At 45.4% G+C, this 15,111-nt stretch overlaps 1 protein-coding gene across 1 annotated transcript in view; it reads left to right on the plus strand.

Moving 5' to 3' along the window:
* llgl1 (LLGL scribble cell polarity complex component 1) overlaps positions 1–15,111 on the plus strand; it is a 35,744-nt gene that overhangs the window by 13,991 nt on the left and 6,642 nt on the right. The window contains exons 3-16 of the mRNA XM_042087786.1: positions 428–509; positions 914–1,044; positions 1,402–1,545; positions 6,098–6,260; positions 6,830–6,965; positions 7,385–7,439; positions 7,551–7,705; positions 7,971–8,191; positions 9,029–9,096; positions 9,501–9,654; positions 10,763–10,867; positions 11,154–11,446; positions 11,964–12,117; positions 12,792–12,930. Of these exons, the coding sequence (XP_041943720.1) occupies positions 428–509; positions 914–1,044; positions 1,402–1,545; positions 6,098–6,260; positions 6,830–6,965; positions 7,385–7,439; positions 7,551–7,705; positions 7,971–8,191; positions 9,029–9,096; positions 9,501–9,654; positions 10,763–10,867; positions 11,154–11,446; positions 11,964–12,117; positions 12,792–12,930 (2,000 nt within the window). The remainder of the gene's footprint in view (positions 1–427; positions 510–913; positions 1,045–1,401; positions 1,546–6,097; positions 6,261–6,829; positions 6,966–7,384; positions 7,440–7,550; positions 7,706–7,970; positions 8,192–9,028; positions 9,097–9,500; positions 9,655–10,762; positions 10,868–11,153; positions 11,447–11,963; positions 12,118–12,791; positions 12,931–15,111) is intronic.

The following is a 15,111-nucleotide window of genomic DNA, read 5'->3' on the forward strand; positions in this document are numbered from 1 at the left end:
GCCTCGGGTGCAGAAGCATAGCCCTGTTTGGTAGTCTGTGTGATCAGAATGTGATGGCAGTCATTATCTGTAATTAGACATGATCAGCCTCTGGTCTTAAACTGAATTGCGTTCGGGGGAGAAATGAACATTTGTGTTTTTGTGTTTGTGTGCTTGTGCTTGTTTGGGAGATTGCAGCCTGTTTTGCCGACTGCATGCGCACTGTAGCCAGAACGAGGCTAGAACGAGGTCAGATGCACAAAGTGGGAAGTTAATTAATGATAGATAGATAGATAGATAGATAGAGGAAGGAAGAAAAAGTGATTTTATTTTTTTTTCTTTCTTTTTCTTTTTTTTTTTTTTTCTTCAAATTCACTTCACTGGAGAGGTGTTGCCAGAAGTCTTTGCGTAATGTTTGCGTTAAAGTTCCTTGACTTGTAGCCAAAAGCTATGGAGCCCCTGGAGTGGAATTCACTGGCCTGCACAGAGACACCGCCACAGTCACGCAGATCCACTTCCTCTATGGACAGGTAAGGGTGTGCTCACCCAACCCCACCTCTCAATATAAAGGGTAACATGCACATATTATGAATTGTATGATTGTGTTTTGTGACTAAAGTTTTCTGAGTCCAGTACAAATATTGAATACCTCCTCAAACATTTTAATATGACCGCTACATATTCCTTAATACTGACTGAAAGACAACTCTTTAGAGACTCTTTATTTAGAGCAAGCACTTGCTACCAGGTACCTTCTGCCAACCAGCACCTGATGGCTGGCTCTGCACAGGGATTTCTGTCCTTTTGTACATTATGCTGCCTGGTAGATGTTAAGACATCCCTGTTGTGTTTCCTGTAAACGTGGTGTAATGGACATACCTGATATATGCAAGATACCTGATGTTTGTTCAATATGTATTGAACTGGTTGCCAGGGCCGGATCCTGTCGCTGTTGGATGACAACACTCTGCACCTGTGGGAGATTAACCTAAAGGACAGCTACTCTCACCTGGAAGAGATCCGCAGCTTCACCCTACCGGGCCGACCGGGGATCGAGAGCACCAGGTGAGGCTGACCTCCTGCTCCTGCTGTGGGAGCACTCTGAAAGCCACACTAAAAGCTGGTCTGTGTGAGAGGAATTTAGATGATTTAGCTGTAGTGTTTCAGAGAAGCCCTGTATTCCTAAGCAGGCTTCTGTAGTGTAATAATCAGGTATGCTAGATTGCAGGTGGCATACCTGTATGCAAAGCAGTGAAGAAAAATTCTGCTTATAAGCCAGGCCAGTGACATGACCAGAAGTGATGGTGATCCAATGCCCCATTATTTACCATAAACTCCATAACCCCTTTCCCCCTACAGGTGACGCTGATCAAATGCTGTGTTATTAACCATAAACTCCATAACCCCTTTCCCCCCCTCTAGTGCGACCCGTGTGACTGTGCTCCTGCTCATGCTGAGGTGTGACCTGCTGTGCGTGGGCACCGAGGGAGGTGGCGTCCACTTCGTGGAGCTGCCCAGCCTCACCCTGCTGGACAAGTCTCTGCTCCAGGATGAGGTGCTGCAGAGGTCAGTCGTGTGTGTGTGTGTGTGTGAGTGTGAGATTTTGCAGGTTTGCTGTGTGCATTTCATTTGGGAAAATTTTTATTTTATTTGGGTGTTTCATGCACAGAAACTTCTGTGATGGACTCCATTGATTTAAGTTGAGCTGCACGAAAAAATGTCACAGAGGAGAAAACTGAGGCTGCACTAATGGCAAAAGGCCGCATGGGAATTTTTGAAAGATGCGCATCTGCCCAGTTTATGTGCAGGAAAGCTCTCTGTATGGCTAAACTTCTCTTACCTTTTGACACTGTGTTTAGTCAAAGGGCTGATTGTCAACCTGAGTTTGACTGAGCAAGATAAGGATTTTGATCAAATAAATGTTGTGTCTTCACCTGGTCAATAGAATGTCAACTGGTATAAAATCCATTGACGTAGTAAGAAAAGCGTATTTCACATTGGAAGGAGTAAGGCATGGGAAGGTGCATAGGAGGGGAGTTCAAGCCCATATTGACATATTGCCCATGCTGCACACATCCAATGTTCACACCAGCTAGGATTTACTGGGCAGCTGATACAAATGATTTTAAAAAAGGAAAAATATCCCTTGCTCTCTCTCGGGGACAATTGTTTCATTTGGTCTCCAGCTCTCGCCCGTTCCCCTTCTCCCCCAAGCACAAGCAGTGCTTGCTGGCCTCTAATAAAAGAGAGTTGGGTGGACAGATTCCACCGCCAGCTTACCTCATAAAAAAACTATGTGGGACTCCCTCCTGACGGGGGTCTTAACACAGAGTTTAATGAAGCAGAAGGGAGCTTTCTGACTTATTTCCTTTACCTCAGGGCTCCTGCCCCATTTGGTTTGGAGGGGTAGGTGGGCAGGAGACATGTTTGAACTGGAGAGATCAAACAAATTTCATGGTGTCCAAGTGTCCACTCCACTCTTCACGCACACACACACACACACTCTCTCTCTCTGTCTCTCTCACACACACACACACACACACACACACACACACACACACACACACAGCTGTGTCCATCTGTTACGCCTCTGTAAGATGGGACTTCAGTCTTTCTCCATTTCCTCTGTTTTGCTTCTCTACACATCAGCTGTTTTTTTTTTTTTTTTTTTTTTCTCATACAAAAAAAAATTCTTTGGTTTCCCCTGCTGTTTCTTCTTGTTTCCACCCATCCGTTTCTCTCAGTCTCTTAACCCCCCCCCCCCCACCCCCCCCCCAATCCCAGTGCGGTTCCCCATACTGTTCACGCCTCACTACTTGCATTATTTCAGGGGGTTCTGCATGACCGGTAGCCATCCTCTAATCTGATGCCATTTGGGTTCTCCACTCGCTATGGCACTATGCTTCCTGTCTACTTTATGTTTTGATTGTCGTGTGTGTGTGTGTCAGATGGTCAAAATGATGCCTGCCAAAAGAAACTGGGAAGAAGTGGGGGGGGGGGGAGAGAATGTCAAAATCACCCCAGGCCTGCCTCTAGACTACGACTACTGCCTCTAGACTAAAGATGCTGTTTAAGCTGCAAGTAGATTACAGCCTTTGCTCATTTGGTCCCTTTTTAGACACCGATAGGCTGGGCTGTGCTGAGTGCTCCGACTTCATTTGCTGTCAAGACGGGCCTGGAACCGCTCATTAAGCCGGCACAGTTTGGACTAATGGGAGTCCAATCCCATCAGAGCACCACTGCTAATAAGTACGTGTCAGCCAGGAAGCTCGCTGAACAGAATGCTTTTGTGCCGAGTGCCAAGCGCTGTGATCCCTGGCCCCGAGGATCTGCTCGAGCACGAGGACAGAAAAGGTTCATGGACTCATCTCTGAGTATCAGCAGGGAAGCGGCATTCCTAAAAATACTTTGATGCTCTCTTGCGGTCTCTTTCTCTCTCTCTTTCTCTCGGTCGTTCGTTTTTTCCCTTTTTTTTGAACAATAGTACGCTTTGTGGTCGGCTGTTTTTGTTTGAGAGCCGAAGTGTCTCTCCTCTTCCTGTCGTGTGTTTTTGAGAAGCCAACGTGGTTTTGAGAAATGAGGGACTGAGTCTACTGCGCGGTAATTGTTTTGGTCTGACAAAACATGGAACTTAATATGCTTCCAGCCTGGGCTCGGCCCCGTGCTCAGTGCTGTTTTGTCAGCGACCTGTGCACGACGCTCCTGTATGCTTTGTCCTGGGAAGGGTCGTGTTGACAGTTTCATTAATGTTTAAACAGACGGGAGTGATTTATGGCTTGAAATGCATCTGTTTTTCTTGAACATTTTCGCCACCACTGTCGGTCATGCTACTCTCTCATTTTATTTTACTTTTTTTGATTCCTCCTCTTTTTATCTTTCTTCTTTCCAAGAGTCTTTGGAAATGTTTCACAAGAGTGTCTTTTCTTTGTGCCATTAAGATTGCAATTGTTTGTGTGAAATCTGGTCCCTCTGTGGCTTGTTGGGTCTAATACTGAGCCAAGCCACTGCAACGGGATTCCAGTCCCTGTTTTTTCTCTGTCTCTCCTCTTCTGCCTACACACACACACACACACACACACACACACACACACACACACACACACACACACACACACACACACACACACACACCTCTCCTGTTTTCATGGGTGCATGGCATCCTCTGGGTTTGTTGTGTGCATTCCTCCAGTTGAATCTGTGCCCCAGTCACAGAGGAATCCCATTAGGTGGTTTGTGATTGGTCATCAGGGTTTAAAGCTTGAATTCAAGCCTGGTAGGATTTGCTCATGTTGTGTCAGCGTTGTCCTTGTGCACCCTCACTTTTATGGGAGCCCCCCCTCCTCAAAAAAAGGGAAAAATCCTGATGTCATGCATTTTTCCTCCCCAACTTTTTTCTCTTTTTTTTTAGTGCAGTGTTATTCTCTTCAGTGTGGGACAACTGCTATCACAACAAGACGGACCGACATATCCAAGAGAGTGTCTGTGTGAGAGGGAGTGCAGCAAGGCATTTTTGTTAGTCCTGCAATGATGCAAAGGCCTTATCCTGATGTAGGCTTCAGCCAGTTAGTTAAGAATACAGATATGATGAGTTGTCGCACTAAGCTTGACATTGAGGCATGCAACCAGAGCGTTAAGTTCCTCAGAAAAGTTCAACAGGGCTGAGGAGCTTCAGTCTACAAACAAAGATGAAGGCATCTCTTGGTGTTTACAAATCACCCATTTGTCCCACTGTTTGAGATGCTGCACTGGCAGCTCCTCAGTTCTCTCTCGCGTTGTGCGTGTGTGTTAGGGCTGTCACTTTTGTGAAAAAAATCGTGTTCGATTTTTGAGACCTAAGTGTTCATTGAATCGATTGTAAAATACATTTTTCATGTCTAAAGACGTTTCCATTTTCAACGCCAAATATAGGCCAATCCACAAACAACTAACAGGCATTAACGTAAAGAGGGCGCTTGTAGACGCAAGCCAGCAATATTTCTGATGAATTATTGGCGTGAAGTTTCGCGCACAATGACAAACAGGAGTGCAACATTCTCAAAACAATAAGCCGAGTGGACTGACATTACATCATTGACAAACATTACTGCAGTCTTCAACAACGTATCTGTGTCTGTTTACGATTAGAAATGTCAAACAAATTTCGCCTACATAGAACTCGCTTGTACAGTTTGCATAGCCTACCGCTTTGTTCTTCTCCATAGTTTGATATACCAAAAATCCGAAGTAATTCCACATCGAACTCCTCAAGTTATTAGGGCCCATCACTCGTCTCTCTCAGGTCGCACAGGTTGATCGCGTTGTCCTCTATTTTTTGGCAAAACACGAGCAGCACAGCAGCTGATTGAAACGGCTGTTTCCGGTGCGTAAAATTGGTGGGAATTTTCTTTTTAGCTTTCGCAATGCTTACTGCACTTCGGAATTCTTTTATATTCTTATATTCTTGTTTGTGAATTTTGTTACATCTATCCTTTTTATTTGTTTAATTTGTTTAAAATTAATAGTGTACATATTTGGTTAAAATCGATTCCTTATTTTAGTTTTCGAAACGTGTTGTTTGGTCCAATCGATTTTCGAACGTAAAGTGACAGCCCTAGTGTGTGTGTGTGTGTGACTGAGTGTGATCTCCAGGATGCTTTTGAAGTCTCCCTTGGTGCTTGCCATCAGAGAATGATGGGCTTTTTGATGATGCAGGCATCCACTTGGGATTTCAGAGCGATGGATGGAATCGGTCAGGCTGCCTGTGTCTTCACAAGAGATGGAGAGATGTTTGTTAATGCACAGCTTTGTGTGTTAGAGAGATCGAGGGTGTGTGAGAGTCAAAGTTGTTATTCCCCTCCCAAGTGTATGTGTGTGAGTGAAGGGTCTGTCTTTAAAATATCTAGGTAGCTGGTTCACTCAGGCCTTTCTTATCTATCTTTTAAAATAGTTAACTGGTTAATTCAGGCCTTTCTTATCTATCTTTTTTTGTTTTTGTTGTTGTTTAGAAGGCACCCCTCTGTGTTTTGGTTCTCTGCCGGTCAGTGTGTTTATTGTTTTTCATACGCCATTGTTTATTATTCTGTGGCTTTGTATCCTCCATCTCTGGGACTCGTGAGTAATGGTGTCCCCTCCCCTGCAGCGTTCCTGAGGACTACAAACACGGGAAGTCGCTGGGCCCTGTGGAGTCCCTGCAGGAGCATCCTCAGCAGCCGGACAAGATCCTCATTGGCTACAGCCGCGGCCTGGTGCTCCTGTGGGACATGGACTCGCGGCACGCCGACAACGTCTTCCTGGGAAAGCAGGTGGGGACTTTTTTTTGTTTGTTTTTTTGTGACCTCATGCACGCACACCACCCACGCCCCCAACAGAGACTTGACAGAGAGACAGAGACTTACATGCTCCTAGTTGGGTGTGAGGGGAAGGAAAAAGCGTTTTTTAACTGAAAATAAATTCCTCCCTTGATGGTCCACTCAAGGCCGAGGATGGTTTTAGTGAAAAGCGTCAGAACAGCAGTTCACCAGAAGTAGAGTTTCTCCTCCCCTGAGCCCATCATGGATAAGAAATAATTCATATAATTGTGAAATCTGTAGGGGCTCTTCATTCATTCAAATGATAAATCTGACAGCCTTTCAGGAAAAGCTCACACACACTCATGGTTGGCCCCTGAGCACTAGCTCTCTGAAATGCTACTGAGACAAGAGAAAGGTCGGTGCTGTCAATCCAGCTAAAACTGAAAGGTCTGTCCTGTCAGATGCCAGACCTTTTTCATCACAGGCTGTGTGTGTGTGTGTGTGTGTGTGTGTGTGTGTGTGTGTGTGTGTGTGTGTGTGTGCGCGCGCTGATGACTGTTTGTCTTGTGTGACCCCTACAGCAGCTGGAGAGCTTGGTGTGGGAACGCACAGGGAGCTCCTTCGTCAGTTCCCATAGCGACGGTGGCTACATGGTGTGGTCAGTCAGCAGTGGCACCCCTTGCACCAGTCAGCCAGCCACGTCCACTATACCATACGGTGCGAGGCCGTCTCTCTCTCTGTCTGCCATAACAAGAGCTGTTTTCTTTTATCTGAGCCAGGCCATATCATTCTGATAATGTATCCTTGAGGCATTTTATTGTTATTGTCCTCTAGCCTCGTTTAAGTGGTTGTTTAATTGGGCCAGAGACAGGATATGTACTTCCAAAAGTACAGACTAGTGTCTTTCGCTTGTGAAAAAAGTCTATTTCTCCAGCCCAGACTTATAAAAGTCCAAATAAACCTTAAATTGCCTTTTCACAATTAGCTGATGGGCTGTTTACACCAACCGGAGGAGCTTTCCACGGATTTTCCCTGTTTAATAGCCACTGTTTTGGTTTGCTATAGTGTGTTGCCTTGTTTTTAAGCTCTGTTTCTGGAGGAAGAAAACAAAACTTGTCTTTTTTTTCCCCATTCAGGTCCGTTTCCTTGTAAAGCTGTGAACAAGATCCTCTGGAGAACAGCAGAATCGGGGTTTGTATCAGAGACATGAAGGAAGAAAAGTCAATGTGAAAAGTCACTTGTTTTTTTCCAAAGTTTGTGATCTTGTGTCTCCTTTTCTCTCTTGTCCGTGTCTCCCCACAGGGCTCCTTTGGTGCTCTTCAGCGGAGGCATGCCTCGGGCGAGCTACGGAGACCGGCACTGTTTGACCATCCTGCAGGACAGCACGCACGTCACACTGGACTTCACGTCCCGGGTCATTGACTTCTTCACCATCCACTGCACAGATCCCCTAAAGGGTGAGTAGCGCTCCGGTAGCGCTGTGTTTACATACACTTTCAACCCAGACTGGAGGCCTTCATTACATCAGCACGCACGGGTTCGAGGTCGCGTTTTTCCCCCCGGTTCAGATAAAGGAAGTTGTGCTATTAACCTGCGTGCTCTCTACATTAGAGCTGTTACTCGGCTCTGCAGTTCCCGCCTGGCAGCCCGTAATGTTTACAAATGGATTTTCTCCTTATCTGTTAGTTTGTGTTTTGTAATGTGGGCTGTTTGGTCTTCCAGAGTTTGATGACCCCACGGCCCTGGTGGTCCTCCTGGAAGAGGAGCTGGTTGTGATTGACCTCTTGACCCCCGGCTGGCCGACGATCCCCTGTCCGTACCTGGCCCCTCTCCACTCGTCAGCCATCACTTGCTCCTACCACATCTCGAACGTGCCCACCCGGCTGTGGGAGAGGATCATCAGCGCCGGGCAGCAGCAGCAGTGCCCCCAGCAGACGCCTGTGGTACGCAAACGCAAACGCACACACACACACACACACACCCAACCCCAAAGAGTGGTCCACAGAGAGGAGCGGAGCTTAGCACGTCACTTTGACTTTACTATATATTTGTCCTCCAGTTCAGTGCAACAAAGGTGTAAAGTCATCGTCAACTGTACTGGCACTTCTGAAAGTGAAGTGATTCATTTTTAACTTGTATTTATTTAATGATTTTGTGTTTAAAGTTTTTCTCTTTATTTTCCTTCCATTCTTTACAATCCTCCGTGTTTTGTAGTCTCTTTCAGTAGGATCCCAAAAGGTAAAATAAAGGAGATTTCACAATAGCAAAACTAAAGGAATGATGACCTCCTTAATCCAGAGGAACTTGAAAGCAGTCAGGCTGAAAACATAGTTGTTAAGCATTTCTGCTTTCTGGAAAGTGAACCCACAGCCTTGGCGTCACTCCCGCTTTTGCAGTTCCAGTTTTGCTGCATTGCTTTTTTTCTTCTTGCCTTGGTCAATGTGAGTGCGGCCAATTTCGGGGTTCAATTCAGGGTTGAACTCGGGGGGGGCGGAAACACTCCCGCGCCCGACTCTTCTCTGTGAAATTGGCAGGAAGGCTTACTTTAGGTCTCAGAAACATGTGTCAGGTGCCGAAGGCTTGCTTGGACCCACCACCCAACAACATCCATTAGAACTTGAAATGTTGTCAATAAAACATGGTCCAGCTTCCTCTGAGACCCCAGTTTCATATGTTTGGTGTATGCCAACGAGGTAATTTGCAGCTTGTCAACATTTTCACTAATGCTGTTGGATTGAACGCTTCAGTAATGACTGAATCCCCCCTGGTCTCATATTTAGAACTGGCCGATATGTGGAGGCAAGAGCTTGGCTCCTGAACCCAAACAAAAGGAGCTGCTACTGACGGGGTGAGCACTTGATGTTTGTCTGAGAGGAAGTGTGTGTCTGTCTGTGTATGGGTGCCTGTATGAACGGTACATGTGCGCGCATGTATGAGGTCTTGATGTTTGTCTATGAGAGGAAGTGTCTGTGTATGGGTGCCTGTATGAACGTTATGTGTGCACTCCTGTGTGTGTGTGTGTGTGTGTGTGTGTGCGCGCGCGTGTGCATGAGGGCTTGATGTTTGCGAGTGGAGAAAGATATGCTTGACCGTTCAGCTGAGCGAAACAAGATATTGTCACCAGTCATCACCTCCCATAATGTGTCTGTGTGTGGATTTGGTAGACACACACACACACACACACACACACACACACACATACACACCCACACCCTCTCACTGCTCTCAATCACTGCGACCTCTTGTCCTCAGGCATGAGGACGGCACTGTGCGCTTCTGGGACGCCTCTGGTGTCTCCCTGAAACCCCTGTACAAGCTGAGCACGGCCAACATCTTCCAGACGGACTGCGACCACAACGACAGTCTGACCCAGGCCGGGGAGGAGGACTGGCCCCCTTTCAGGAAGGTAAGAGCTTGTGTAGGGCTGCACCATTATTGTAATTGTAATCGCAATATGAACCAACACCAGTACCACAAAATCACAATCAGATATTTTCCCCAAATCGTGCAACCCTAGTCCAGTGTCCAAATCCACCTCTGGCTATAGAAACAACCTGGGCAGAAATCTCTGACCTACTCTTTCATCAATGTTAGTTGGAAGGATTTTGGAAGATTCTGTTTATGTTTTTGGTTTTTATCAGCATGACCAGCAATTTTGGCTTAAATTAGCTCCCAATTTCCAGCGGAGGCTGCGGAAGGAATCATTTGAATTCAGGTCTTGCCTGCAGCCCAGAAAAATGGATATAAATAGGGGCTTTAACTGCATCATTTTTGTTACATCACATACTCCTTCCAGTGCACATTCATTTTCTGTTTGTGACAATTCTTTACCCACATCGAGTAACCTTCACACATAACACCCTTTTTCAGTCGAGCTACCTGCTGGATGTCCTTTTTGGCTTTTGTGATGTATACACATGGCTTGTTTGTTCCAGAGGTGTCCTAGCGCTTTTTAAATCGACCTCTCCCTTCTCCTTCCTCACTTAAAGCAGTGGCCTTCTCTAGTAGTCTTGTATGCCTCACGCAGCATATGGGATTCACACTCACATTTTTCCCTGCCCCCCTCCCCCTCCCTGTCTCCCCTAATTAAAAGCAGGCTGGCTGGCTGGCTGTCTGAGTGGCTGGTTGGTGAAACTGCACTCGCAGGTCTCTCTGCAGACGATGCAGCACATTCCAGCTCAGGATGGCACTGAGGTTGTGTTTAGAGCTTAATGACCCAGGCCTTCCGGTCTCCTCCCATTATAGTGTGTGTGTGTGTGTGTGTGTGTGTGTGTGTGTGTGTGTGCGCGTGCTAAGATGTAGGGTGGAGTGGCATATGTGTTGGAGGAAATGGTTGCATAAACTAGTACCAGACACTAGAAAAGGCCTGTAGATGATTCTAGAATGTTATGGTTGTGATCCGTCTGTGGTGCATATCAGTAGGGGGTATGCAATGTGCCTGTAAGGTAGTGTAAAGGTGTGTGTGAGGATGGTATGTGATCTATGCTGAGACCTCTCTGTGTGTGTGCTCTCAGGTGGGCTGTTTTGACCCCTACAGTGATGACCCCAGGTTGGGTATTCAGAAGATCTGCTTATGTAAATACAGTGGCAAACTAGTGGTAGCTGGAACTGCTGGACAGGTATGTTGTTAAACTTCGATCAACTGTCTTTCATATACTATATACTGTTTTAGAAATGTAAAACTATGCTTTGTGCAGGTTTAAGGAATATGTTTGAGAATGTTTTGTCTTTATTTAGTTGTTATTGTACAATTATTCTAACATCTATGTTAGTCGTATTACTGACTAATAATGTGGACTTGTTTTGTAATGATTGATGCCTACTTGATTGATGCCTACTTAGTGATCTAGTGCACTGCACTCAGTCTCTCCTACTTCCCCCTCCCCTTTCTACTCCTATGGCCAGGTGGTTGTGATGTATCTGAGTGATGAGAAGTCTGATCATATGATCGACGCGGCTACGATGGACCTGCTCCAGGACCGGGAGGGCTTCACGTGGAAGGGACACGACCGCCTGCCGCCCAAGTCCGGCTCTGTGGTGTTTGCCCCCGGGTTCCAGCCCGTCGTCCTGGTGCAGTGCATGCCCCCCGCCGCCGTCACCGCGGTAACGCTACACGCCGAGTGGAACCTCATTGCCTTTGGCACCAGCCACGGTTTCGGACTCTTCGACTACCACCGCCGCAGCCCCGTGTTGGCAAGGTAACGCCAGAGGGCCTCCGCCAACAAACTGCTGTGTGTGTGTGTGTGTGTGTGTGTGTGTGTGTGTGTATGTGGATTGTGTTTAAGTGTTTGTTGAGGGAGAGCGTTTAAGAGTGAGGGAGGGAGTGAGTGAGAGATTTTAATTCGCCCTACTTGGCAGAGGTGAAAAAGGAAGAAGTTCTTTTGTTTTTTTTTTACTACATCTCTCCTGTTTTCTTTCTTTTCTTCTGTTTTGTCATGAGTCAATTCATCATGTTTCAATAATTGCCCAGTACCCCATGCAAAAGAAGCCAGTTCATTTTTCTTCTATGAATCCAGTGAAATTGATTTGATTTGGTTTGGTTGGACTTTGGCATTTAATCCCTCCTCTCTCCATCCCTTGGCACTGTGTATCAAACATCTCAGTGGCTGTCATTAACATTAATGCAACACCGTGAAACACGTGGCGTTTAGTTTAGTTTAGTACATTCCGTACAAACGTGAAACTTTTTGGAGCATCGTTTTGTATTTGTTCCAGATGCACGCTGCACCCTAACGACTCCCTGGCCATGGAGGGGCCACTCTCCCGGGTCAAGTCTCTGAAGAAGTCGTTGCGTCAGTCTTTCAGAAGGATCCGGAAGAGCAGAGTCTCTGGGAAGAAGCGGGTAGTTGTCAACAGTCCCACCAGTAAAGTGAGTTTTTAGCAACAGACAATAAATCAGAAGTGTTTAACAAATATTCTCTTAAATGCAGGCTTTCATCTGAGCTTGGTTTTCTTTGTGGTTTGGGGGTAGCCATTTTGTTTGTGATTTCTGCATCAACAAGGAGCTATTCTGGGAAGGCTGCGGTGGCAACTTGTCTGAATTGAATTTTCAACAGAAATGCATCCGTATTGTGATTTGCCTCAGTAGTGAATAAATCTACCCCCCAGTTGTTGAATTACACTACAGGAGATTGGGCAGCCAGTTCTCTGGGATTTTCTTTCAATATGTCTGGCAAAAAATATTCAGTGGAGACTTGCTAGCACAGCTTTTGCAATTACACAGATGGATTTGAACTTGAAGAGCTATGGGAACCAGTGTACCGTATACAGTGTGAGAGTACATTGCCAAAGAAATGTACCAAAGGCATTCTAATGGCATCAGTTAATTTAGGATGCCAGGGTCAATACTTTTTGTGAACCAGGTTTTTTAGATTACATTTTTTTTGTAGTTTTGTTATTTCTGTTTGTTTTCATACATTTATATAAGTTAATGATTGAGTTGTCTGTTGCCATCCTGGTGGTCCCCTTATGTAAGGGGTGTCCTAATGTACAGTAATCCCTCTGAGGTGGACTGAGTACCCCCTGCCTGTCCTCTGCCCTCAGGTCCAGGAGGCGAACGCCCACCTGGCGGAGCAGGACGAGGTGGCCCCCGTGCAGAGGAGGATCGAGCCCCGCTCCGCTGACGACTCGCTTTCGGGGGTGGTGCGCTGCCTTTGCTTCGCCGACACATACCTCAGAGACGGTAAGACATGACCACCGCCTCACCGAACCACTTCACTACACTCACACGTGAGTAGAGCACTAAGGATGACTGAAGGTCACAGAACACAGATTTATTCACATTTCTCTTTTTGTATTTGTCTAAATTCCCGTACACTCCTATAAATTGTATATAATATAAATCTAAATTCCCGTACACTCCTATAAATTGTATATAATTCCTATATACATTGTTCATTTTCTCATCTTAGTTGAAAAGGAAGGTTTTAAAGAAGTTTAGCCCGAACATTTCAGACAGCTTATCCTTCTTGCCTCAAGAGATGTGTTTCAGGAAATGTAAAAAACTGATTTGTTTTTAGACCTTTTAGGCATACACACAAACTCTGCTGACGTTCTGGCAGACTTCTCTATAAGCGCATTACACCAGTACAAACATCCTGGCTGAAGGCACCAAGCCTGCACGGGCTTCTCCAAATGCAGAGTGTAAGCAAATCCACACTCTGCTGACTAGCAAGCGGGGGGCTGTTGTATGCATTAACAAACGTTTCTGTGGTACTCTGGTCGTTTCCGTGGTATGCTGTGTTATGTGTTTTTATTTCTCATATGGAGCGAGTGTAGGGTTTATCTTTGGTATGTTAGACCTATAAAAGTTTTACGGTTCTCCAAGGAGCATTTACCTTTACGAAAAAGTTAACCATTTTTATATTTGTGCACACAGCCATTCCACTTCACATGTGGTTCTGTTTGTCCCCCCTCTCTCTCCCTCACCTCTCCTCCCCCCTTGTGAGGCGTGAGTCATATGGATGTGGCTGAGGAGTGTCAGGTCTCTGCTTTGGCTCCGCAGCTGAACACATGTATTTGACACCCCTTTCAGTTTCTCATTAGACGCCTTGGTTGCTTGTCGGTGGGCCTTGACTGCTCTGGCCAGTTCCAGTGTCAGCTGGTCGAGGCAATTGCAGGAAGGTAGTCAAGGCTGTGGTTGACTTCTATGGCTGTGTGGAGACGTTTACAAACTCAGTCTCCAAGTTTTCCAAACTTTTTAACGAAGAAAGATTCAGAGAGGTGTGCTACATACCCGTTCTTTATGTGTCTGTGCTTTATTCTTTTGTGTAGTTGTGTAGATAATACATTAGTTAATAGGAAGTGTTCGCTCATTCTTGAAATCCAACCATAGTAAAAAATGTTTCTTGACATTTTCGCACGGGAACTGAAACGGGAATAAAAAACACCTAGAGAAATTGACTCAGTGAAGGACTATTTTCAAGGGTCAGAGGAATCGTTGTAGCATTCTAATGTAATCACATATTCTACTCTTGTCGGGCTAGGGTCAAATTACTGATAATAAACAGATGTGAACCCTGTAATTTTTAGCTTTTCACTGGAAATGTACATCATCACTTGGAGATGGAGAGTATCCACTAGCAGATTGAATGGCCTTTTTGTTTTGGAAACTTTAGGTCATCATTCTGTCTTTGAAGTTGAAATGAACATTTCATGAAATAAACATTTCCTTTACAGTTCCATAATGAAACATTCTTTAGCAAATTGAACTCCATTGTTTAGAATGACATTTATGCAGTGAGGGGCAGTCAGCAATCAAAAGATGTATCGAGTAGTTAAACAAAAAGTTATTTATTTGGACTAGATTTCTACACTTATATTAAGTGCAACTAGTTTCTTCAGGAAGGCACAGTAATGTCTGTATTGGGTAGGTTTGATATCATATAAAGGAACCTAAAGTTTGAAGAACTATCTGTGAGGACTATCTGTAATCACACGCTAGGTTTAGCGGCATGTTCTGACTTAAAAATAGCCTAGACATTATTAACCCATTTACTCCTAAAATGGCTGCTAAAAACGCCTATAGAATCCTATGGCATTCTAGACTAAATAACCTTATTTCCTGAGGGTTTTCTGAAAACATACTAAAAACTGTCAACGTCTACCAAAATGTAATATCTAAGCCTCTGTAGCACCTAGAAACATGAAATAAAAAGCATGTTGCGCTACGCAGCATCCACCGGGAGGGTCAATGTTGCGCTACGCAGCATCCAGCGGGAGGGTCAATGTTGCGTCATGCAGCATCCAGCGCGAATGGGTTAAACATTCTGTATCATAGTACTCAAGACAATCTATTCTGGTAGGCCATTGAAACCATTCAGGAAGTTTTGAGAGGGCCCTGGCCATTTCCATGACAACAGTG

The sequence above is a fragment of the Alosa sapidissima genome, chromosome 3 (assembly GCF_018492685.1).
Source record: "Alosa sapidissima isolate fAloSap1 chromosome 3, fAloSap1.pri, whole genome shotgun sequence".
NCBI classification, from domain to species: domain Eukaryota; kingdom Metazoa; phylum Chordata; class Actinopteri; order Clupeiformes; family Clupeidae; genus Alosa; species Alosa sapidissima.